The sequence below is a fragment of the Cloeon dipterum genome, chromosome 3 (genome assembly GCF_949628265.1).
Source record: "Cloeon dipterum chromosome 3, ieCloDipt1.1, whole genome shotgun sequence".
Classification (NCBI taxonomy): Eukaryota; Metazoa; Arthropoda; class Insecta; order Ephemeroptera; family Baetidae; genus Cloeon; species Cloeon dipterum.
This window is the reverse complement of record NC_088788.1, coordinates 8,622,934-8,649,562: the sequence shown is the minus strand read 5'-3', so window position 1 is coordinate 8,649,562 and position 26,629 is coordinate 8,622,934. Positions and strand designations below refer to the sequence as shown.

The 26,629-nt window shown below is 39.0% G+C and overlaps 3 protein-coding genes across 3 annotated transcripts in view; 2 read left to right on the top strand and 1 right to left on the bottom strand.

The window, feature by feature from the left end:
• Window positions 1-282: 282 nt before the first annotated feature.
• On the top strand, window positions 283-4,420 carry LOC135940153 (uncharacterized). The gene is made up of 4 exons (XM_065484931.1): window positions 283-407; window positions 1,258-1,449; window positions 2,866-3,294; window positions 3,741-4,420. The coding sequence occupies exons 2-4, from the start codon at window positions 1,258-1,260 to the stop codon at window positions 4,173-4,175; spliced, it is 1,056 nt and encodes a 351-aa protein (XP_065341003.1). The 5' UTR covers window positions 283-407; the 3' UTR covers window positions 4,176-4,420.
• Window positions 4,421-4,760: 340 nt separating this feature from the next.
• Window positions 4,761-7,737, bottom strand: LOC135941278 (uncharacterized MFS-type transporter C09D4.1-like). The gene is made up of 6 exons (XM_065486646.1): window positions 7,379-7,737; window positions 6,074-6,494; window positions 5,824-6,019; window positions 5,284-5,526; window positions 5,216-5,218; window positions 4,761-5,040 (listed from the first exon to the last, which is right to left on the bottom strand). Exons 1-6 carry the CDS (start codon window positions 7,715-7,717, stop codon window positions 4,761-4,763), a joined length of 1,482 nt encoding a protein of 493 aa, XP_065342718.1. The 5' UTR covers window positions 7,718-7,737.
• A 1,046-nt stretch (window positions 7,738-8,783) lies between these two features.
• dgo (diego) overlaps window positions 8,784-26,629 on the top strand; it is a 52,522-nt gene continuing 34,676 nt past the window's right edge. Inside the window, exon 1 of the mRNA XM_065483268.1 lies at window positions 8,784-9,088. The gene's annotated coding sequence lies outside the window, so the exon portion shown is untranslated. The remainder of the gene's footprint in view (window positions 9,089-26,629) is intronic.

Here is a 26,629-nt window from a genome sequence, read left to right as displayed (position 1 = left end):
AATCGAGAGAATAGATATAAAGCTTTAAGATTTGAGAAAGAAATTAAACAAAAAATAATTTGTCAGCAGTTATTGGGCAAAAACGCAGCAGGACCTTGGCAATGAAAAAGAAATCAAGCTTGCAACTGACGCCGGAGAAATTGGCTGCGCGCACGCATGCACGCAGAGAAACGTCGAATTTCTCGCCGATACACCGCGAATGAATACGTAATAAATTCCGAAATTAGCCGAGAAGATAAAATGAAACGAATGCACTTTTCATCCTGCTGGAGAGCAGCTCGTGGGCCGCCGCGAGACGCGAGTGAGAGAGAGAGAGAGAGAGAGAAGAGGGGCGAGATGTGTCTATAAAAGAGCTCAGCCCCCAGAGCGCTCACCATTTACTCTCGCTGCAGCTGCCTTTGCTCAAGGTAAGACCTCCGTTTAGACACTTGACTATTTTATCTTTCGATTAATTCGAAACTTGAAAATTTAACTATAATTTTAATTTAATTTAAACCGTAAGATAGTTAACTGAAATTGTTTCATTTTAATTTATATTTTATTCTTTGACTTTCAAATTGCTTTGCGTTTGATCGAGCCCGCGAGCAATTATCCTAAGTAGAGAGTAATTTATTTTGGACCGGTTTAACGAGCAAATAATCAGCGGTCTGCGATCACTTTCGTTTGTCTCCGCAGCTGCGAACCAATTTCCTTGCCATTCTAAATAACGAGTTGTGCAACTCACTCGGCATAAAGGAACTATGAGAATGATTCGTCAAATAATTCAATTATGCAGCGCTTTCTTATTGCCCGCTTTCTCCTGCTTATAATATTTTCTTGACCACCGCGAAAATGATTTTAGAAATCAGAATTGTAATGCGTTAATTTATTCACCGAGTGCAATTGCATTTCTAATTATCGAAAGCTCTCGTCGCTTCATTTATCCTATTCTTGCCGGGAAGAGAAAGGAAAACTTGCCGCGCGATCTTGATTTTCATCTTGCACAAAAGCTGACCACTGTTCTTTGTCTCGTCAGCACTTTCTATACACCGTGAAATTATTCCTTGCCTCGAAAACTAACACAAAACAACTTTTCCTTGATACGTTTTCCACCGTTCAATTTATTTAATGATCTAACATTGCGGGGATTTACTCAAGACGTGAAATAATTTGCACATTTTCCTAAATTACTTTCGGCTGTATTTTTTATCTTCTTCTGTGATATTTATTTGGAAGTGAAAGTAGCGAAGATTAATTTAAAATTTTTCGGACTTGCAGATGCAGCCATTCGCGACGTGGATTACGATTTGCTGTTGCGCGGCGGTAGCCGTAGCGCAGTTCAACGGCGGGCCCGTGCAATTCGGCCCCGCGCCCACCGCCGCCAGGGCCCAGCCCCAGCGCCACCAGCAGGCCCCCCAGCAGCTCAGGGCCCAGCCAGCCCCCGTCCAGCACCAGCCCTCTGCTTTCCAGGTGAGAAACAAAATCCCATCTTGTAAAATTGCCACAACGAGGGAAGCCGAACCAATTTTTTTGGCAAAATAAAAGGTTGACATTTTAGTTTGTGTTCAATTTATTTTAATAATGTTGCGTTTAAAATTATAATTTAAACTTAATGTTAATTTTTTATCAATAAAAGAATTAAAAAACATTCATACATATTTTTTTAAAACTAATTATTATTTTTTTACCAAAATAATTATTTTTGCAAATTAATAAATATGTTAAATTCTTCTTCTAAGAATTTAGCAAAAGCTCTGTAGCTTTTTTTAAAAAATATAATTTCGCGCGGCAATTGTGAGAGCTATAATCATTTACCAATATGTTCAAGTCCATCTACATTGTTTGTTGTCTGATAGGCTGTATAAATTATACAGCAGTATTTGATTTTTCCAAAATAAATATTACAATTTTTTCCAAATGGCAAAAATTTAGCGATTTTAACTGTTATTGAATTAAAGGGTAGGGATTTTAATGCTTTTCAGTTCGTCTAATTTTAAATTTTCTTCCGCCGTCACATTCAAAATCTCTTGATTTTCTTACAATTCGTTTTACCGTCGCAAAGTTTTTTTAATCCTGTAAAAATATGTAAATAGAAGTGAGTAAACTACAAAACAAAATATTCCTTATGATCTAATAAAAATGGGACGGGAAAGAAAGTTCATTGTGGTTTCAACTGTAATATTTTTAGGCAATTATTTTAGCCAACTTTTTAAACATGTAGATACCAGCAGTTGAAGAACAGATTTGACATGTGAGTTTCGGATCGTTAGCTTTGTATTTAATTCGTTGTTGTGAGACTATCCTAAATTATTTCATAGTCTGATAAATTAATGATATTAATGTTTAGCCTGGTTTTTAAAGCTTTATTCTATTTAAATTTTATTCGGAAATATCCTCTTTGCAACTGTGGGGCATATTACGGTGAGTTAAAAATCCTGATATGAAAAAAAATTGGTTAACTGCTCTACTTTGCACACTGAATCTAATTTTATGTTGTATTATTGCGAATTTTATAACATTTTAATTAAAAAGAGGAGTATCTTGCACAGCCAAGATCAAGAAGCACCGTTCAATAATATTTCGGAGTTGACTGGGGTTGAGGATTCAAAAAAAAAAAAAAAAATAGTATAATCTATCGTTTTGATATTAAATAATATCAAAATTAATTTTAATTTATTAACAATTAACGGTAATTAGGGCCATTGCACAATCTAGAATAAAATTAAGAAATTTTCAGCAAGTACTTAGAAAGTCATAAATATTTATAAGAATGACAGGGAAGTGATAGTTTCATAAGCTATCGAAGATAAATCAATTATTTATTTTAACAAAATTTATTATCAATATGATTTTTTTCTAATTATAATATATCATGTTTATTTTCAGGCTCCACGTTTCCAGGCGCCTCAGTTCGCGGTGCCGCAGGGCTTCCGTGTGTCTTCTGAGGAGCAGGAGGAGTACCGTGCGCCGGTGAGGGCGGCACCCCGGCCTCAACAGGCTGCGCCGAGCATCCCGCAGTACCAGGCTTCGTACGCCGCGCCGGCCCCCAAGAAGCCCTCTGGCGCGCCCAAGGGCCGTGGCGCCCCGTCCAAGAACCTAGCCGCGCTGGCCGCCGAGTTTGAAGAGGAAGAGGAGGAAGAGGAGGAGGCGCGTCCCGACAGACTGCAGGAGCTGCTGCCCAAGAGCAAGTTCGAATGCGACAAAAAGACCACCGGATACTATGCTGACGAGGGGCTTGGATGCGAGGTCTTCCATTACTGCCAGGAGGGTGCCAAGCACTCCTGGGTCTGCCCTGATGGATTCACCTTCCACCAGGTAATTTTCTTTTTTATTGCGGGAGAATAACAGCTTTAGATTTAATATATTTTTTTTCTGGTCAGGAACCAAACCCAAATAAGGCTGGATTAAAATTACGAAAGTAAAAAATCAGGGATAATTAAACCGTTTGAGGAACACTTAAAAAATGCATGGGTTTAATTTAGTTAAATATCATTTTTAAATTCGGGAGTATTCTTTTGCTCTTTATTTCAATTTTTTTTCAGTCAGAATTTTATAACCTTGCACATTTTCAAGGTATTGTTAAAAATAAATTAATATTTGTCACGCCTGGTAGGACGGAAAAAGAATTTCTTTAATATATGTCTGAGTTCAGGTAATTTTTCTACACTGTAAAATTAAAAAAAATTGGATAAGTTATGCTATCTAAATTTGACAATTTCTCGTCAATAAATGACCTGAATTTATTTGTGATTGCTCGTCAGGTTCATTTAATCTGCATGCCGCCATCGCACGACAACATCTGCGCGCAGAGCTCGCAGTACTTCTTCGTGAACGACTACCTGTACCAGCCAGTGAACGCCGAGGAGGTTGCCAGGAAGCCCAACACGACCCTTCGTTACTCCGACAGGTACTACCCTGAAAACGATTACCCTGAGCAGCCCGCCGCCTCCAGGCCAGTCTCCAAGCAGGCTCAGCAGCAGCACCAGCAGCAGCAGGTGCAGCAGCAGAGGCGGCCCGCTCCCGCCCCCGCGCGCAACCAGGTCTTCCACACTCCTGAGGCCGTCAACATCCCCCTGCAGCAGCGCAGGGTGCCCACCCCCGTGCAGGCCGCCCCCGCCAGGCAGCAGCAGCAGCAGCAGGCGTACGACACCGAGGAGTACGAATACGACGACTTCCCCTACAGGCAGCAGGGATAAATAAATTCTTTCAAGGGAGGGGAGGGGATTCAGGGCAGCCGCTGTAGTTGATTTAGAAATTGTGATCTGATCAAAGTTCGTGTGATGCTGCCCGCGCGTCTCTATTGTTAATTTATTTTCTAAGGAAACTGCTCTCAACCGTCAAATGAGACGGACTGTACATAAATGAAAAAAGAGAGAGAGAGCATCCCGTGTCTGTTTTAATTCTCAAAATAAAGACAAATAAAAATGTGTGTCAAATCTAACGGACTGCCTTCATATTTCATTAAAATTATCAGGGATCAAAATTTTTGCTAGGGGTACTGGAAACAACAATTTACACTTAGGTGTGCAATTTCTTGGCGTTGAATTAATATAAAAATTCTGGGTAAACATAAGCATAATTAAAAATTCTTGAGAAGAAATAATTCTTGAGCTAGTCGCTGCTTTTTTACTCTCGTTTTGATTATGAAGGGATTTTAGGGAGGTAAATTTCATTTATATTAAGAAGGAAAAGCTTAAAAATAATTGCATCTTTCAGTACTTTATCATAATTCCTCTTTAAATAATATTTTTAACATTCTTAAAGTACAAATTAAGGAACGATCAATCCGAGTTCTGGCGGTCGGCGCGGTGTCTCCTGAGGAAGGATTCTTCGATGCCGGCGGAGAAGACAAGCCCGACGAGCAGCAGGGCCGAGGCGATGTAGCCGGTCAGCGTGGCGTCGTTGTGGTCGGCAAAATGCGTGCCGAAGCAAGCGGTGAACACGCCGGCCACCAGGTATCCCGTCGCCAGCATCACGCCGCTCGTGCTGCTCTCCAAACCAGGGTAGCTCCGTTCCGCCGCGTACTCCAACGCCGCCGGCACGTAAGCAGAGAAGAAAAAACTACGGGACGACAAATTACAGTAGTAAATAAATATCTCAAAATTCCACTCAAGACGAAAAAAAAAACGTTTTAAGTTTCAATAATATAAATAAAAGAATTTCCTTAGCCAAAGCAGTTAAAAATTGTTTGGTAACTTAAACAAGACCGATTTTATTTCCCAAGTTACCGAATTACCTCCTGAAGATTTAAATATATTTCGCTTAAATTAATTTTTAATTTTAGTATTCTAGGTTTTAGCTCACCTGACACTGCCGTAGGAAAAGAAGATGAAGAACTCTGATCGGGAGTAGACGCTGATGACGAGGGCGATGTGGAAGGCGAACAGGCCCGAGTAGGAGCACTGTCCGAGCAGCTGGTGGCGCCGCGTGTAGTCGAGCACCAGTCCGGACACAACGGCGCCCAGGCAGCCGCACGCCGCGATCACCACCGACACCGGCAGGTCCAGGTCCTCAGAGTGCTCGTGGATCTTGAACAGCACCGTCAGCCTGCACGAGGAAAATAATTAAATCTTGATCTTTTTATCAGAGCTGTCAATTAATTATTGCCCAGTTTTTTTTTTAATTAAAACTGTTCGATTTTTTATTCAGCTTTTTTACTGGTTTGCTCTGTCAAAAAATAGCCATTTAAAATATTTTAAGGGAAAACAATTTAATCCCACTAAAAATTAATGTGCTGATACAAAAAATTAAAAGAACATGAAAAAGATCATGCTAATTTCAAAAGTTCTAGAAATGTAGATGAAAAACGCACAGTTCCAATCATTATAAAACAAAAAAACGGACCTGATGGGGTGAAACATCATCATGACGATGCCATAGGCAATTCCGAAGCCGATTGCATTCATCAGCAGGTTGGTGTCGCCCGCAAAGAGCGCGTGCAGGCGCTTGACAAAACCCACAAACGACCGGTCTGGCTTCTCCAAATTGCGGCGCATCTTCTCCGCGGCACTCGGCGCTTCTTTTGGCTCACCGTTGATGACTGTAGTGCAAGTTAATTTATTTTCTCTGCCTTTTAAAACTGTTAAAAACTCACAAAAGGCGCCGAGGGAGAAGGCAATCGGCAGCATCGACATGAAAAGGAACGGATACACGATGTGGGTCGTGAATTGCGAAAAGTTGTTGTCGTACGTCCACAGCATCAGGTGCGGCGTCATGAAGCCGAGTAAAATTCCAAACTTGGGAAAAGGTAAATAATTTAAAGAATAAAAAATTAATTGACAAGTTACGGTGTCGCAGAAGAAGACGACAGAGCAGATGAGCGAGATGCATTTCGGTCCGAACCAGGCGACGCAGAGCCTGTGAGAAACGGGCAGCAGGGCAAAGCGGCTCAGGTTGATCAGCGTTTGACCCGTGTGGATAGTCAGGTTGGATAGGTCCAGAAAGTTCGCAGCCACCTTCAGTAACACGCCTGCCGAGGCTGCAAGGCCCAGAGCCAGAACAACCACCCTCACGCCCTAAAAATAGTTTTTCTTCTCTTAAACTAATCGTACCAATTTGAAATAGATATATAAAATGAAAAATATTTTTTTTCGTTGATTTTGGACAAGTTAGAATGTTGTTTCTGAGCTCCCAATCGTCACGGGGCAATTAATTGAATTCAAGCAATTTGTACCTTCTTTATTTATCGGTTCAAATCTCCGTGCAAAGCTTTTAACATTTAGAAGGATTTTAGCAAACTTAAAATTTTATATTTATAATATCTGTTCTCAAGTTTGCAAACGATATTTCGTGCATACTTTATAAATTAGCCTTATTCATTGCGAATCTTTTTTCCTTAGTTAGTGGCTAGAAAAAGGGAAAAAAGACACTGCTATAGTGTCATATAATATGGGAATGAAATCAGGCACTTCTTTCTAATAAGAAATTAAACTTAAGTCTTTTCTACCGTAGAAAATATTTAAGAGGTTTAATATATATAGTACACAGATCAACAACTTCTAATTCGAAATTATTCTTTTGCTCTCCATTATTTCAAGCTTTAAGCGGATAATAGATTAGACGAATTAAGGCAACCCTCAGTGTTAAAACATTGGCAGTACGCCACTTTAAAAATTTTGATCAAAATTAAAATATCCAGAGAAATTAAGCTTCTTATAAAAAAGATACAAGATGAAGATATTGATTAAAATAAATATTAAATAAAATATATATTAAAAAACCGTTAAAATTAAATGCAAAAAAATCTTTACATATGGTATTTTAAAAATATGTATTATTATAAAAATAAAAAAAGAATTCAAAGTATTAAAATTAGCTGCTTCACATGTAATTAATAAAATATTTCTCTACAAAAAAGTTTTAAATCACATTCAAATTTCTGAGACAACAACAATTCTACCTTTATCTCGATGATCCAGAGGATAGGCAGGACAGCAACGAGGGCGACGAGGGAGGCAACGTAGGGCGGCAGGGCCCACTTGGTGACGAAAATGGCCAGGTCTTTGTACGGGATGGTCTGGTTGGCGGCGGCAGCGTCTTCCCTGATGGCGGCCAGGTTGCCGAACGCGTTGTAGTGCTGCTGCACGGTGAACTCCTGCGCCGCCACGCTCGCCACCAGACCCGTCACGGCCAGCAGCACTGCCCAACGCGCCGCACCCTCCCGCCACCCCCGACCTGACGGGGGTTTTCCCTCCTCCAAGTCCTTTGGTTGCTGCTGCTCCTCAACCTGAGCCGCCATTTTCACTTGAATCGCGCTTTTTGCTAATGACTGACCATTCTCTGCCATTTCTGAGGAGCAACAATCGACAAGAGGAGAATGCTCCAACAATCGGGTAAAAAGCAAGAGGTATTAACAATGGAATTTTTATTTTATTACAAAAAAACACTCTAACATCAAAATCACGGATAATAACTTTATAAATCTATATACATAGTTGCTTTGAAAATTTAAATTTCAACAAATTGGCATGTTGGCTAATTGCTCAACAATTTGCATTGTTTTGAATTTTGTTGCTGGAAAAATTACAAGACAAATTAAATAAATCACATTATTTCTTATCTTGATCCTTGAACGAACGCTGAGAACGTTAAAATATTTAAGAATGACAAAATTTAATTGGCAACAGGGAAAAAATTATGCACGTACATCAAGAAGATTTGTTTATTGTTTGTGGAATTGAAAAACAATTCATTCTGATCTGCATAGTGAGCAAAATTAAAAATTAAAACCAAGTCTCCGTTAATTTTCAGATTTTCAGCCAAATATTTTTCAAAAAGGCAACTATTTAGCCATTTTTACTTTGATCAAAAGTGTATGATTTAGAATTAAAAAATTGAATTGAATTAAAAAAAAAACAATTGAAAAATGACTATTACATAGGCTTTAAATGGTTTGTTTTGCATGACGAGATCTACGCTCGATGTGCAAACCACCGTGGGGTTAATTTTTCATTTCTGACAAAAAAATCGTGAATTTTCAGTTGCTCGCCTAGCTTCCAAATTTTAACTGATTTTCTGAGAAATTCAATTCTTAAAGAAAATTCTAGGCAAAGATATGAATGATTTACGCAAATTTTAATAAAAAATATATCAACAGGTTTTATCTCTAACGCCTGCATTTCGAGAGTTAGGCATCCTGCATGACCTGGCCGTTGCTTTTCGCGCGTGCGTGTTCTCCTCTCGGCCGGTAGATGGCAGGCGGTGCTTTGCAAATCTAAAACAAAACGCGCGGATCACAGCCTCACCTGTTGACTTCTGAGATGGCGCAACTGGCCGGGTGTGGAACAGGTATTTTTCAGCGCCGTTGAGTGGAGAAACAGAGTCGCGACCATCAAGAGCGGTGCCGTGGCCCGTGAGTGCGCATTCCTCGGTGTCGGCGGCGTGAAGTTAGTGTGCGTGACCTCGAGCAGCGAAGCAACCCCCTCTTGGAAGGGTTGTAGTGACAGTGCGTGGGTGCGGCGTGTGGCCCTGAGGAAGGGCGTCAGGCCCAGTTGTGTGACAAACGGAAAATCGACGCCGCCAATTAGTGCTCGTCTCGGTGAAAGCAAGAAAGAGACGCAAGGATACAAACCTGACTGGCTCGTCGCGATTTTTTGGCACAAGCATGCAGGTCAGTACCTGAATTTGGATTCATATTTTGGAAATTAAAGGGCTTGAAAATTATTTGCCCTTTTTTTGAGGAGTTTTGGTCCCTTTATCTCATTTCGAAGCAGGTGACACGATTTCAGCTGGTTTGAAATGCGGTTTGACAGAAGCTAAGGAAAATGTGATCAAACTGTCCCAATTTCACAGATCTAGTTTTTTTTAATCGTCGTGCGGTGCAACGGTTTTTAACGAGCAAACGACTCCAATCGAAAGCAATTAGCGGTCGGGTGCTATTTTCCACCTGAGAAGCGTTTTTCCCGCTAATTGGTTTTTGTTTAGAAGGCGACAAACCGTCTTAATTGCTTCCCGCGTCCGTCCGGTCACCGCGTTTTAGGAATCCATGAACAACGCATCTCTAGGCCAATAAAAAATGACCCACGCGTTAAGCTCTCCGCTGCGTGACAAATCGCCGATGAATTGCCATTGGCTCACCTTTCAACCTGGGGAAGGCGACCAGCAGGGACTAATTCTTTTCTTCTATCCAGTTTCCCTCGAGACAAACTTATTTCTCAAAGGATCACAATGGCTTTAAAGGTTATTTAAACAGAAATTTCTCACGAGTTAGGATTTTATTACCTTTTTGACTGAAGCAGTTTAAATTTTCCTTATTTGAAATAAAATGCAAATCAACTCCTGTGAATTTGGACGGCACCTTTAATTTCCCAACCAACGTCTTATACGTCGGCGCTTGCTTTGTGACCGAAAATTAGGGAAGAATGGCAGCCAATTACTCGGTCGATTGTGCTAATTGCGCGTCTGTTTTGACTGGCTGTCCAAACATCGGCACAAGAACACGATGTGCTGCGTCACCGCATAGAGCACGAGCCGCAGACCTTCGCGACCTGACAGATAAATCAGCGAATTGGCGGGGGCCCCGTGCTGCCACCCCCGCGAAACCTGAGACGCCGACAATTCCAATTCTTCATTTGTCCCTCCGACTGAGCAAGCAGGGCAGTGGAAATTAGTCGTCAGGGCACACCCTGACCCTGAAAACGGTCAATCTGGTCTGAAAATGATCAGTGGAATGAAAATGACGGGTAGTTTAAGCACAATATTCCAAGGAAAAATTATAAATTAAATAAATAATAAATAATGATGCTTAATTAATTCCTTTAAAGGTCACAATTACCAACTTGATGGTTCTGTGGGAATCAACACTTATTTTTTTACGCACGATTCAAAACAATTTGTAAGTGACAAGTTTGACATCATTCAAATCGATGTTTTTCCCTTTGACACAGTTGTGTTGTTATTTCGATCGGACTCAAGTATCGGAACCCGAGTGCGCGTGTTGGCCGGTCGTGTTCACCGTGGCTGGGAGATTAATTACGCCTCGCGTCCGCATTTGTAAATATTAATGAGCACGAAAGGCTCTCGTGTTTCCTTTTCGTCATTAATCGACGGCTTCATTTCAATTGGATCGCGTTTCAACCAACTTGTCTTCCGATCCGAGCAGAGCAGCGTGTCATTTGCTGCTTTGTTTTGCTCAATCGCCAGCTGAACTCATGCAAATGTGCCCGCGGAGCCGCAACAAAGCTCTTTTTACACTTTCGCGGTTTCGCTTGCTGCAATCCGCCTGATATTAATTACAAATTATGCGCTTGTGAAACATGCTCTTCATCGCGCCTCTTGCGCTGCCTACTCACCGTGAAATTCGCTAAATAATGCTCTGAGCACGAGCAATTAAATAGAAAAAATAAACTTTAATAGAATTTATCTAGAATAAATTGAATAGTTCTTTCAGAAATTCCATCAGTGAGACTATTAAAAATTAAAATAAAAAATCAGGAGCAATTTGTTTTTGGCCACAGATATTTTTTTAAAGTTAATAGATATCCTTAAACCATGAATATACCAACGGTATTTCAGGGCCTCTAATTAATAAAACAAACGAAAGACCAAAATTAACCAAATAATAATTAAAAATCGCTCCCGTTCTCTCATCCATTAGAAGCTATCTACTAGACTAGCGATGTTTTCAACGCTTTAATTTGTGCCCTAATTAACAAAAAATTATTAATCCGCTTTAATTTTAATCGAGGTTGGTGCGGAATGTGTTGATCGGCCTGGAAATTTATTCTGGCCGGAGCCGTTTATCACGTGAAATTAGAGTTTGACGCGGCGAAAGAAACCGGCTTTGCTCTTCAAGTCTTCAATCGACCGTTACGCAGAATCCTCCTTTGCTCCCGACTTCTCGAATGTTGCAAACGCGCCAAAAAAATGAAACAGAGCGTGCGTGGGTCATGCGCTGCACTTGCTTTTCAAAATATATATCTCCTGTCTGCCTGGGTGGCATCGCCGCGCTAAAAGCCTCGTGAATTCCTAGACGTGCTCGGAAAACAAATCCCCAGATTTATTTCTTTGTGTCTATAACCTTTACCCAAAGTGTGGCCACGGTATTTTTGGTACTAAAAATTTATTTAAGCTCTCAATCGATGCCGCGCGGAGACTGATTTTCCTATTCCCGTGTTTTTTTTTACTCTCGACTGGCTGGAAGGAGAGAGAAAAGTTGGTTCTGCTTTATGCAAATCGAGTGCAAGTCATGAGCGAGCGGCGCCGCCAGATTAAATCTTTTGTCTGTTTCTTTCTCTCTTTCCTTCTCTGCCTGCTCGAGGGGAAAATAAGGAGACGAGTATTTGTATTTGTATGCGTTTCTTTATTGTTCAGCCTTACAAAGCCAAGCGAAACGAGCTGAGAAATTGAAAAATAAAAATGCACGGGAAGGAGACAATCGGAGGTGTTCGATATTAAAATAACGCACAGCACAGGTGCTGCCACACCTGACTGAAATGGACTCGGGCTGCTGCCTGACGCACTTTGTTTGATCAATCAAGGAGTGGAAAGAGGCAAACGGGTGTGCCGCGCTCAAGCAACTCGACGAAAACGCTTTTAGAGGAGTGGGTCTAAAACAGGGACGCGATCAAATCGGTTGAAAATAATCCCAAGTTGGGTTTTGTTTGTTTAAATATCGTCCCTTTTTCGTTTCGAATTGATTAAGTGTTCAAAAAGTTGTTTTTATGACTGCGCGCTGTTTCGAAATTGAGTCATTAAGCGAGAGTGGACTGCAGGACAAACTGAGTCTGGTTGGTGCTCGGAGCGAACAACAATGGAAAGTGGACGGACAGGCAAAAAGCGGTCTGTAAACAAAAAGACGCCGGGGCGCAATTAAGACCCCCCAATAAACCTCGAGACGGCGGCGATGGCTGAGAAAAATATAAAAAAACGGATCGGAACGAATCACCGCAAACGGGGACTAATTTATTTTCTTGTTCACATGCAATTAATCCGGACAAATAATGCGAACGAACGAACGCACTCGAGCGTCAAACGCAATTATTTCACCGTGAGTTTCAATTTGGACCACCAGGCAAACACGATTCCTGATCGGCTGAGCACTAGAGACGGAATTGATCAAATTCTTATTCTTATCGGAATTTATTATCCCTGGAATTTTATTTTTGACGATTCCAATCGATTGCTGAGGCTCGAATTAATTTAGGCAGTCAAAAATTCAACATGACGACGGGCCGAAAATTGGTGCAAACGTAAACACCGTTATTAAAGTGGTTTTTTAGTCTGAAAAAAAAAACAAAAAATGCCACAAGACAAATCAAAGAAGAGAGTGATCCTCTGATTGGACGTTGCGCTGGACTATAAGATCGAGACAACAGCGCCACAGCGATGCCCACAAAGGTTGGTCAGCAGCAACCCTTGTCGCTTAATTGCGTTAGCTGTCGCTGTGTCGCTGCCGTCTTGATCTCAGCCCATCACTTGCTAGTAAAAAAAAAATGATCAAAGAACTGCTCCCTTCTCTCTGAGTGGTCGCCTGCGTTCTCCTGTCACTTTTTATGAGCCAAGTTTCCTCTGGTTTTCGGCACGTCATTTCGAATTACAGCCCGAGTGATTTGGCTGCCATAAATCAAATTTGACCCTCAGCAGGCATTGATTGGCACTGTCAAAAACGAAATTCCAACTGCAGCGCTACTTTAAATTTTACTCTTCGCGTCATTATTCGCATGGCAATCAATTTTATTTGAAAAGCTGAGAGACAGGCCAGGCATGGAGAATTATAAACGAGTTGTGTTGCGCCGACGACAAATCACGGTGCGCTTTTAAATAATTACGAATGGTACAATCACTTTAACGCTTCCCTGCTCTGCTCGTACGCAAAGCCTGTTCAACATGCATTAATAATATGTCTTTGCCAGAGTAAATCTCGACTTGAATCAAGAAAATGGCCGGCCTGCGACGCACAATTTCAATCTCACTCGCTTGCTTGCTGCAAGTCGAGCATCACGAATTCTTATATACTTTATATTTTCTCAAGAGACGAGCGAGCGTCGCCACACCCGCGACACGCCATTCTTGCATTATTCCCGCGCTCAACTGCATTTTTTAATAAATTTTATGTTGACTGTGAGCTCATGCTTGTAAAGTCCGCATTTTGAACTGAAAGGTGGAAAGTTACAGTGTGTAAATTACGAAAACCGAAGAGAAAGGCTGCGAAAATTGTTGTAATCAGGGAGCGCAGGGTTTTATTTATAGCTGAAATGCAACAATTAACGTTCGCATGAGACTCAGCGGATTGAATGAAAAGAAAATGAATGCTATTTCGAAAATCGAGCTGCGCCGATATATTTACGACTGAGCGAGGCTGTAATGATAGGGCGCATGATTTTCATCACCACTGGCCGACGGCACGAATTATTTATCGTCTGCCGAGTTAGCATTCAATGCAAGACTGTTGTTCTTTCATTGTAGGTAAATTCTGCCTGACTGTGTGTGTGTGTGTGTGTGTGCAATGGACGCCGCGGGCCTTTCCAAGAAAGCAAAACCAACAATATAAATCGTCGCCCATTACGCTAAGCAGTTGCATTGTGCAATTAACTCGATTGGCTGCCAGAATAAATTCTCCTTAATTGGCTCTTTTAGTGAAATGAAAATCGGAAAATCGCAGAGATATAATATTCAAATATTGGAATCGATTGCAGTTCAGTCCTTAACCTGAATTCCAGTTTGCTTGGCTCGTCGGCAAAAAGCTCGGCCCATTTTGCTCTCTCGCTCGATGCTAATTACATAGAGAGAGCACAAAACATGTGTACCTGATTGTGAGTGGCAGCTCATGCAGCTCCGATCCAGCTGCTCGAAATTACATACAGCATTGTCGGCGTGTCTGCGGCTCGTTTTCGGCATTGTTGAGAAGCTAAGGTCGTTGGAATCGGTGAGAAAGCGGAAGCAACGCGCTAATTGAAATTTAAATCCGGCCTAGAGGTGATTAAACCGATCGTCTTGAAATACCGCAGATCAAGAAACGAGTTGTTTGTTTGCTTGGCGTCTCCATTATTTCCGATTGGCCACGTCTGCTCTGTTTGTCTCGGACAATGGGCACTTTTTCCCTTGTTCTTGGTCGCCGGATGCCACGAGGAACGTGCTGCGTGCCCCCAAACAAAAGCGATTACATCGTCTCGCTTGAATGGCGGACCCACGCACCGAAAACTCGAGCTCCAAACGCCGTACTTTTTTCGTTTCCGACGAGTTTAATTTTTAACGAATTATTCAGCCATTCAAAAAAATTCCCGCCTTGCAGAATATGAATGAGACTTCGTGATGGCGAGCTGCACGCGATTCGCAGATTAGTAATTAAATTAATCACACGCACGCACTCTCGCACGGCTAAACTGTTTGTTTTGGAAATTCGAATGCGACAAATGCAGACGAATTAGAGATAAAATCGAGATGAATGATGGGAATTAAGCGTTAAGCCGACACAAAAGTTGATCATGATCGTGCTCTTTTTATATGAAATCCCATCGGACGCGGCACAAAAGCATCTCACTCAGTCGCAGCGTCGGGCGCATCACCGGAGGCAAGGTCAGCCCGGCATTTGAAGCATGAAATCTGGCGCATTAAAAAATTCAAAGTGAGCCTTGCAGTGTATAATGACAGCCTTTGTGTGTGATCTCTCAAGAGAAGGGCAATTTTACTTCTTTTTTTTGCAATAATGAACGCGTTTAATTTTTCCTCTTTTAAAAATTAAATTTTTCAAGTTGATTAATTCAGGGAAACATTTTATATTAATTTGAATTGTTGATTAGGGCTAGAATTTGATCAAATTATCAATTTGTCATGCATGTGCAATAAGAAATAATTCAAATTTTGCCAATTTTCTCCGAAATTTACATCTTTTCCGGCAGATTTAGTTTCCTCTCGCTATGATCTAGACAATGGTGGATGCCAATTTATGGAGGAACTGTTTTTATGGTGAAACAAACTGTTCTCACCATTTTAGAGGAGCATGCTAACTGTGCAGTCACTTTTCTTTACATAAAAAATAAAATAAACGATGATATACCTAGTTAAAATTTAGCTTTTTACTAAATACTAAAGGCATTGATAATTTTCCATGTTTTTACATTATCAGTCCTATTTGAAATTAAAAATTTTCTTATTTGAATTAAATATTTGCGTCAAGCGTTGCCAGGCGTTCGCTCAAGCCCAAAGCAGCTCAGCCTTTCACGAATTGTCACCGCTGAGCAAGCGCAGCTACCAGTGGGCAATCAAAATACACGTACTTGTCGTCTCCGGGAGTGAAAATCGTCAATGTTTTGCGACAAGAAGCGTGTCCACGTCTGTTCTGTGCTCTGCGTGTCGTGTTCGCGCCCACGATTCCATTTTCCACGGCTAATTCATCGGTGCGCGGCCATTGTTTGCGGCGCCGAGTGGGCCGCCGCGCGCATTAATGAACTCGCATCCGCGCCGAATAAAGGTAAACAAAACCATTTGAATGCGCGACGCACTTAGAGGCGCTAATTAAAAATTAAAATCCGTGTGAAACGCAAACCAGCATCGCCGAGACTTTCGTTTCTTTCGCGCTGAACGAATGAAAAAGCTTCGTGTTTCTTTGCTTGTTGTTGGAAATATCTTGTGAACGGTTCATTTGCATTTACACGAGCTGAGAAGGGCTTGGCAAATTAAACAAGTGTCCAAAATTGTTGAAGGGGTTTTATTTTACTAAATAATTATGCATACAAAATGTTTGGGCCCTGTGAATTATTTGAATGGAATCAAACAAATCTTACCACGTCGTTTTGAAATAATAGTTCTTGCTTAAATCGACAATTTATATCTACATCTAATACCATAGGGCTGTAAATTTTAGAGACAGTTAACTATTTATTCCGAGCTGCTGATTGTCGTATTATGAACAAACAGTAAAAGTAATTAAAATTAAGCAGATTATTTTGCCTTTGTCCTGATTTTATTTTTACACTGCATCATATTTCTAAGAATCTCTTGCTGGGGCAACTTCTTGATCTGCTCTTCCGTTGAAATCAATCCTTGACTGACGCATAGGTAGGCGGCCAAAGTAACGCTCAAAACCAACACCCAGGACTCGATGATTGTGGTGATTCCGTAGTCATCTAGAACTGTGATATTTTCCACAAAATTATTTTCTACCTTATTGTCCATAAAGAAATTGTGTGAGAGAATAGAGAGTTGTCTCTTGTGTTCCTTGCGCAGCTTTTTGAATTTGTCACTTTTGTCATTTGTCAAACCAAAGGCTCTGTGCAGGACCGACTTGACTGTGCAGTCGAATACGTGCTCACTTAGCTCGTAAATGTTGATGTTTCCATTATCGGTCAATTTCGGATAAGAAGTGACTTTCTCAAGTGCACCCAACTTTTCAATCAGGTCATCTGCACCGCAATTATCCAAATAATTTAGTATTTCTTTTAACTTGTCTTGATTAACGCAACTTCCGATTCTGCGATGCAGAAAATCGATCTGTTTTTCTCTGGAGGCAGTGTGAATGCTGATCGCGGTCACCGGGCAAATTTCCTCGAGTTGCATATCCAAATTATACATGTTCTGGGGCCTCGTCGACATCAACAGGCCGACTTTGTCTGTTGCCATCTGCGCCACCATATTCAGCAACTTCTCGCCAATCACATCATCTATGTTGTCCAGGATGATGAACTGAGGCATGTCTAAAAAGCAGTTTTTTCCCATCATCGTCCAGTATGTTCTAAATAAGTCTCGGTATTCATTTGTACGGTTCAGCGCCATTTGGAACTTGGAATTTTTCCTGAGGTCCAAAATTGCGACTTTATATTCTGCTGCGGCTCTATTGGCGATGGTCTCGGCCAAAACTGACTTTCCCCAACCTGCGTATGCGGATATGATGAAAACCGTGTACTCAGCCTGCCCTAAAACCGCAATTTTAATGAGTAAAAGCTGTCATTTGGAATTTTGTTTCTTCTAACCTCTTAAAACTTTATCAATTTTCCTCCAGAGCTTGTATACAGACACCGGCTTTCTCGTAAACCCCTCCAACAGGCTTAGATTTTTAGCAATGATTTTGGGTGGAAACGCCATATCCAACTTTAAATGAAGGGTTGACATGATCATTGGTTTGATGCTAAACGTGCTTGTTGATTGTTGCTGCATGGCAAAAAACAATTCCTGAAAGGTGGTGTTTTCCATCTTGTCACGCCGGGTAAAATCCTTAAGTTGATCAATGAAAAACTGCACAGAATCTAGAAGAAAATCGGCTTAAAATTAATTACACCTCAGCTTGAGATTTCTTATGCATACTTGTCTGAGGCAGGATCAGCGTTAGCAAGCCTTGGTGAATGGTCCCGCGTTTTGAGAATTTGGTATTTACGTAAACCTAAATATTAAATTAGAAATATTATAAAATATTAAATTACATTTGAATTTTTTTAATCACCTGGGACACTTCACCATAGGGTCGCTTTTTCGTTCTTTCTGTGGAATTGAGAAATACAAAAATTTTCGGCTTGCCGATCCAATTTCCAGTGCTTGGACCAATTGTTGGGTAAAGGAATTCCTTAATAGGAAAAAATTCTTCGTCAATTGTGGCATACACTTCACAGTTCACATCATGAAGCTCGGTCACAATGCATACAAAGACACAGCCATCAGAGTCTTCGTTCGCAGCCGAAACTGAAGTTAAAAGTTATTAGTTTCTTTTATTGCTATCGCAATATCTATCAAACCAGAATCAGTTAGGGACTGAAGATCTCTGTGAAATTTCAACTCAAATTCAAATTCGCTCCAAAGAATATTTAGCAAATCTAGAACCTTTTCGAAATCTCTGCTCTGTGGATGGACATAAAAATGGGCTTTTCTTCCCGAAAGAAGGAGTTTCTTGTCAGATTTCCAAAGGTAGCTTAACTCTGTATCAAATCTAAAAATTTGATTTCGTAAAATTTAGTTAGAAAGAAAAAAATCATGATTAGCCAAATACTCTGATTCTCGGCCAACTTTGGAGATAGTGAGTTGTCTATGCTTCATAACTTTGATTTCAGGTGTTGACCCAAGTTTAAGAATCGTTTGGTTTTCAAATACATCAAATTGGTACATCATTCGGGTTAGAAATTCTTCAAGTCCTATGTCTTTCTCTAAAATCTCAAAACATCTGCAGAAAGCTAAGACGGTCGAAGATCCATGCTCCCAGAGAAACGAAGTGGTCGCTACACATAACAAAAATGAATTTAATAAAAAAATTAAGATAATTATTTGACGTACTTTCGACGGAAGAAAAAAAGGTGATGAAATTTTTCTCGTCTGGCTCAACCGTCACTCGCACTGCGTTGAGGTTAGGTTTCTTTTTCCTATCTAGGTAGGTCATTTTAATTTCTTCTGTTTCATCTTTGCCGTTCTTATATTTTGCTTTCCTTTTCCGCCTTTGGTTTCTTTTTACCAAACCGTCAATAATTTCTCCACGACACGCCTTAATTTTTTAAAATCAACACTCAGCGAAATATAATAATTATTATTATGAAACTGACTTACGTTGACAAATAAAAGTTTCAGAGCATTTTTCAGGCTGGAATTTTGCCGGAGATTAGCGTACACGTCGCATAAATAGAAGCGGTCTTTTCCATTCTTATGATGAGTGGATAGCCTTCCGTTTTTATTTCCATGAGTCAAAATGAAGAGAAGGAATAGTTCAGGCTCCTCATCGTCTGTAAAAATATTCGTTTTAGCTAAGTGTTATTTTTCTTCTGATTGCATAATATGATATCTAATATGCAGCTGATAATATAGATTTATACACACCTTGCAACTTGAACTTTTTTTTAAGCTTTTTTCCATTATAAAGCAAGTCTTCCACTTCTTTTGAAGTCCCTGAAGTTTTGTAAATCCGTGCGTAATTTTTCAAAGTGTTTTCCAGGTTTTCAATGTCCATTCGGTCGCCATTGACGCGATTAAACTTTTCAGAGTTTGAAAAATCGTAGTGAATGATCAATGCACAGGTTAGTCTATAAATATTAAATGCGATATTAAAATTTTACCTTAATTGACCAGTTGCATAAACCCTAAGTGTCCGAAGCCGGCAACAGATGGCGTAACCATAGACTTTCTTAAAAATTTAGTTTTAATGCACTTCCACTGCGATTTCAGACTTAATGTAGCTACTCTTCATTCCTAATTTAATATTATGCTTTCTTTTTACGTTCTGAAAACCAAAATCGGTTCAGCCAATCGCCGTAGAATCGTGAGAACTATTTTTTGAAATAAAAAAATTTCCTACGTTTCTACGGCGAATGGCTGGACTGATTTTTGTTTCCAGTACGTCAAACGAAAGCATAATAAATTAGCAACGCACCGTAGCTAGATTGAGTCTAAAATCGCAGCAGAAGTGCAATAAAACAAAAAATTTAAGAAATTGGGTGTGTCATCTGTTGGTGGCTTCGAACACTATGGGTTTAAGCAACTGGACAATTATGAAATATTAATTGCATGCTTTAAAAACACTGTGAAATAACATACCCAACAGCTTTTGATGGTTCACCGTCCCAGTAGCCAATGCTTAGTTTTTTCTGTTCTGTATCTGTTGATATAAATACAGACATATGTGAAAGACAATAGTCAGTTGTCATTATTTTTTAACAAACAAAGCTCTGTAAAATGAGGATTGAAACTGGTGTGACTTTATTATTTTCCAGAAACTTAACGCAAACATAGTGCAACCAAGACCAAATCTAAAAATTACGAATAAAACAGACTAATGAATTAGATTTTTACCGTTGCATTATGAAAAAAAAATACCGACTATGCTTAATTTAGTAAGTGCGTTATTTCGTCATGTAGAGTTGTTTTTGGAAACATCCGTTCCCTTTTTATCTTAAAAACTTCTAAAAATGAAATAAGATGTGAAATCATTTCTTAAGTTATGATGCCATCTTAAAATTTAAACTACCAATCCTAAATATTGGTCCTAAATAAATCTTCAATATTAAAAAGTTGCACATCTAAAAATAAATTTCCGTTTAATTGATCAGAAATGCTAGAGCATTTATGCTTACGGAAGAGGGCAGAGAGACGAGCATTTTTACAGAAATGGCGTGCGCCGGGAGCAAAGCAATACTTCGTTATTATTTTGAAATATTTCATTTCCGTATCATTCATAACACTTTAAGTGATACTCGTCAGCATCTATTCGAAATTTAAATGCATTAACTCCGGTTAAAAATCTATCAAACTCGCCAGGAACTTAATTCAATTCAGTTTTATATCTCAAAGAAAAACAATGAAGCTGTAAAAAAGAAAAAGAAGCTAAACCTCACTACTCACTTTCATTTCGCTTGCTGAAGAGTGACATTTTTTAGCCAAGTGCTGAATTTGAATACCGAAACAAAAAAAAAAACAGCCCTGTTTTGGCTGGTATAAGAGTAGACCAGACCTCCTTCTGTGGATGATTTTTCAGCTCTGACTGTTTTCTTGAGCTGACAGGATACAAATTGTTTATTTTTTCATACTTTTGTTATTTAATTACAACAAATTAAGTAAAAATAGTTGGTTTATGTAACTGCGTTTATATTTCCACGAAACTCATATATACTGTGAAATTTTAAGTGTTCATCGTAACGGAAATCAACAAATTTCTAATTTATCAGGACAACCCAGAAAAAACACTGAATTTCACTGCTGCACACATTGTTTTTGTTTTCTTGTAATATTTATACTTGACGGTGTAATTAGATTTTGGTTAAATTCCAAATGTAACGCGGAAATTAACTAATTTTAATACTGTTAGGTAAAAAAATTAAAGTTCACCGCTTTTACAATAGGTTGCCAAATAATGAAATCGATAACAAAACCTGATAGGGCCGTTAGGTAACTCCACAAGTAGCTCACCAATTCGGTGTTTGGTAGTTAAAGTGCATGGGATGTATACAGTATATACAACAAATTGTAAATTTTGCTCTATAGCAGAAACAATGAACTTATTCTTTGTGAAAAGTAGCAACATTTCATCTCTATATAGGTTGCTGCGATCAAATTAGAACCAAGCAACTATTAATTTTCAGAATTTACTATATTAAAAAAATGTAAGTGGATTGGTGTAAGGCAACACTTGAAAATTATTTGAATTGAGAATGGATGCAATAAGCAGTTGATCGATAAACAAATTGCTCTGCAATTATCAAAAATATAAAATGGACCTTGCTATAATGTAGTGAAAATTCAAATTTATTTCAAAATTTATTTGGAAGTTTGATTGAAGGTTTCATAATTGTATTCGATAATGTTGATTAAGCAACATTACATAATAATGGAAAGACGAATTGAGTAACGCATTTAATTGATAAGTCTGACGTTCCTACAATTATTACAAATAAATTTTGCAGGAAGTTAATTTAAAAATTTTTATCATTTAAAATTAATGTGCGAATAAAAAGCTGAGTTTCTTTGCTTGTTTTTGGTAATACAGTGTGAACGGTTAATTTGCATTTACAATTTACACGAGCTGAGGGGCTTGGCAAATTAAACAAGTGTCAAAAATGGTTTAAATGGTTATATTGAAATACAAAATTAGACAAAAACAGTTTGACCCCTTTGAAATAATTAAATTGGAAACAAATAAATCTTACCACGTTGGTTTTGAAATATAGTTCCTCCTTAAATTGACAATTTATTTCTACAATTTAAAGGGCAGATTCCCTTGATGCACTCCTTCAATGCGTCCTCACATTCAGGTCTCGTGGTGATCGCATCAAATCACAAATTTGATCTTTGTGGCCAGGGATTAACCCAGAACAAAAATGCCATCTTACTATATTTGGCGAATAATATAACAGGGAAAGTAATGAAAATGAAGCAGCTTTTGAAACCTTACTGTCGTGACATGACTCGGCCTGATTTGCCCCTTATGATGACTATTCTGTCTAGATATTCCTTTTGCACTGCAACATAAATCTAAGAATATTTAAATGCTTCAGCTCTTGAACCTTCTTGAGATGCTCTTCCGTTGAAATCAATCCTTGACTGACGCATAGGTAGGCGGCCAAAGTAACGCTCAAAACCACCACCCGGGACTCGATGATTGTGGTGATTCCGTAGCCATCAAGAACTGTGATATTTTCCAAAAAATGCTCTTCTACCGTATTGTCCATAAAGAAATCGTGTGAGAGCATAGAGAGTTGTCTCTCGTGTTCCTTGCGCAGCTCTTTAAATCTGCCACTTTTGTCATCAGTCAAACCAAAGGCTCTGTGCAGGACCGTCTGGACTGTGCAGTCGAATACGTGCTCACTTAGCTCGTAAATGTTTCCATTACCGGTCAATTTCGGATAAGAAGCGACTTTCTCGAGTGAACCCAACTTTTCAATCAGGTCATCTCCACCGCAATAATCTAAATAATTTAGTATTTCTTCTAACATGTCTTCATTAACCCAACTTTCAATTCTACGATGCAGGAAATCGATCTGTTTTTCTCTGGAGGCAGTGTCAATGCTGATCGCGGTCACCGGGCAAATCCCCTCGAGGTGCATCTCCAAATTATCCTTGTTCTGGGGCCTCGTCGATATCAATAGGCTGACTTTATCTGTTGCCATCTGCGCCACCATTTTCAGTAAATTCTCGCCAATCAAATCATCTATGTTGTCTAGGATGATGAACTGAGGCATATCTGATGAGCAGTTTTTTCTATTTATCTTCCAGTATGTTCCAAATAAGTCTCGGTATTCTTTTGTACGGTTCAGCGCCTTGTAGAACTCGGAATTTTTCCTGAGGTCCAAAATTGCGACTATATTTTCTGCTTCGGCCCGATTGGCGATCATTTCGGCCAAAACTGACTTTCCCCAACCTGCATATGCGGATATGATGAAAACCGTGTACTCAGCCTGCCCTAAAATCGCAATTTTAATGAGTAAAAGCTGTCATTTGGAATTTTTTCTACTTACCTTTTATAACTTTATCAATTTTCTTCCAGAGCTTGTATAAAGACACGGGCTTTCTGGTTAACCCCTCCAACAGGGTTAAATTTTTAGCAATGATTTTGGGTGGAAACGCCATATCCAACTTTAAATGAAGGGTTGATATGATCATTGGTTTGATTCTAAACGTGCTTGTTGATTGTTGCTGCAGGGCAAAAAAGAATTCCTGAAAGGTGGTTTTTTCCATCTTGTCACGCCGAGTAAAATCCTTGAGTTGACCAATGAAAAACGGCACAGAATCTAGAGGAAAATCGGCTTAAACTTAATTACACTCATCTTGAGATTTCATATGCATACTTGTCTGAGGCAGGATCAGCGTTAGCAAGCCTTGGTGAATTGTCCCGGATTTTGAGAATTCGGTTTCTTCGTAAATCTATATATTAAAAGAAAAATGATAGGACATTTAATTATTTCTATACTTTTTAATCACCTGGGACACTTCACCACGAGTTCGCTTTTTCGTTGTGTCTATGGTATTGAGAAATACAAAAATTTTCGGCTTGCCGATCCAATTTCCAGTGCTTGGACCAATCGTCGGGTAAATGAAATCCTTAATAGCAATATATTTTTCGTCAATTTTGGCGTGCACTTCACTGTTCAGCTCACGGAGTTCGGTCACAATGCATACAAAGACACAGCCATCAGAGTCTTCGCTCGCAGCCGAAACTGAAGTTTAATGTTATTAGTTTTTTTTATTGCTATCAATATCTATTTATCAAACCAGAATCAGTTAGAGACTGAAGATCTACGTGAAATTTCAACTCAAATTCAAATTCGCTCCAAAGAATATTCTGCAAATCTGGAACCTTTTCGAAATCTCTGCTCTGTGGATGCACATAAAAATGGGCTTTTCTTCCCGAAAGAAGGACATTCTTGTTAGATTTCCAAAGGTAGCTTAACTCTGTATAAAATCTGAAATTTTAATTTCGTAAAATTTAGTTGGAAAGAAAAAATATGATGATTAGCCAAATACTCTGATTCTCGGCCGACTTTGGAGATAGTGAGTTGTCTATGTTTCATAACTTTGATTTCAGGTGTCGATCCAATTTCATAACCTCTTTGGTTTTCAATATAATCAGATTCATTTATGATTTGGGTTAGAAATTCTTCAAGTTCAACGTCCTTCGCTATCATATGAAAACATTTGCAGAAAGCAATAACGGTGGAAGATCCTTCCTTAGAGCTAAACGAAGCGGTCGCTACACATAACAAAAATTAATTAAATCAAAAAATAAAGATAATAGTTTCACGTACTTTCGACGGAAGAAAAAAAGGTAATGAAATTTTTCTCGTTTGGCTCAACCGTCACTCGCACTGCGTCGAGGTTAGTTTTCTTTTTCCTATCTAGGTAGGTCATTTTAATTTCTTCTATTTGATTTTTGACGGTCTTGTAGTTTGCTTCCGTATTCCAATTTTGGTTTCTTTTTACCACTCCGTCAATAATTTTTCCTCGGCACGCCTAATTTTTTTTTTTAAAAAAAATCAACACTCAGCGAAATATTATAACTATTATAACCACTGACTTACGCTAACAAATAGGAGTTTCAGAGCGTTTTTCAGGCTGGAATTTTGCTGGATTTTATCGTACACGTCGCATAAATAGAAGTAGTCTTCTCCATTCTTATGATGAGTGTGTAGCTTTCCGTTTTTATTTCCATGGGTCAAAATGAAGACAAGGAATAGTTCAGGCTCCTCATTTTCTATAAAAATATTCAATTTAGCAAAGTGCGAGACAGCGGGGGCCAGAAGTGTGATAAAATTTGTTCCCACTGCGCAGATACAAGATGGCGTATGAATGTGGGAAACAAAAAACTCTCTTTGGATTCCCGAACGAGTGCCAAGAGTTTGTTTTTACGATCCAAAAGACACAATTAGTTAAGAGTAATACAAATTGTGTCACAATATTGACCAATACTTGTGTTTTCCCGCGCATTTTCACGTGACCATTATTTCGCGCTGTAAGCCACCGGACGCTATATCTACGTGTCGCACGAATCTGGTCCCCGCTGGTGCGAGATGTTTATTTATCTTTTGATTTCATAATTTGATATCCGTATAATGCAGCTGATAATATGTATAGATTTATACACACCTTGCAACTTGAACTTTTTTTTAAAGGATTTTTCTTTACAGAGAAAATCTTTCACTTCTTCTGAGGTCCCTGAAATTTTGTAAATCCGTGCGTAATTTTCCAAAGTGTTTTCCAGGTTTTCAATGTCGATTTGGTTGCTTTGGCCGAGATCTGACAATGGTTGACTTTTGCTAGCTGCTCTTGTTGAGCAGTTTGCAAAATGGTAGTGAATGATCAATGCACAGGTTATTCTATAAATTTTAAATGCAAATGTTAGAATTTTACCTTAATTATAAAATATTAATTGCATGCTTTAAAAATATTGAGAAATAACATACCCAACAGCTTCTGATGGTTCACCGTCCCAGTAGCCAATGCTTTGTTTTTCCTTTACTGGTTCTGTTGATATAAATAACAGAAATATGTGAAAGACATTAAACAGTTGGTTTTTTTTAACAACCAAAGCTTAAAAAAAGGGTTGAGCCTGGTGTGACTTAATTATTTTCCAGAAACTTAACGCAAAAACGGAGTAACCAAGACCAAATTTAAAAAGTCCAGCAACTCTTTGGTTATTAAAAGAGCAGTTGCAGACGAATAAATGAATTATTTGCTGTTGAATTATGAAAAGCCAATTATGCTTAAGTTAATAAGTGCCTTATTTCGTCATGTAGAGATGGAGATATTCCGTGTTTGAGGAAACGTCCGTTCCCTTTTTATCTGAAAAATTTCTTAAAATGAAATAGGATCTGAAATATTTCTTGAGTTATGATGTCATCTTAAGACTTAAATATTAAGTCCTAAACAAAATCTTCAATATTAAAAAGTTGCACATCTAAAAATAAATTTCAGTTTAATTTATCAGAAATGCTAACAGAGCATAATATATTTAGGACCTTTTGTTTTATGAGCGTGACCCTTAAGAGACATTAAAATTCGATATTTTGGTAGAAATTTTTTATTGTTCTTTTCATGCAAGCATCCTGACAACTAAAGACGCATAACTTAATATCAGGCGCATCAATCTCCAACACTAATTCAACCGGGTTTTTAAGTAGGAAGCTTGCATCAGACAAAACCGCTTATGGCATTCGACTCTTAATATTTTTTCAACCAGTACAAATTGTTTCTTGAAATGTATCACGCATGATTTAAAGGGAAATGAGTACTTGCGGCAATAAGAACTCCAGTG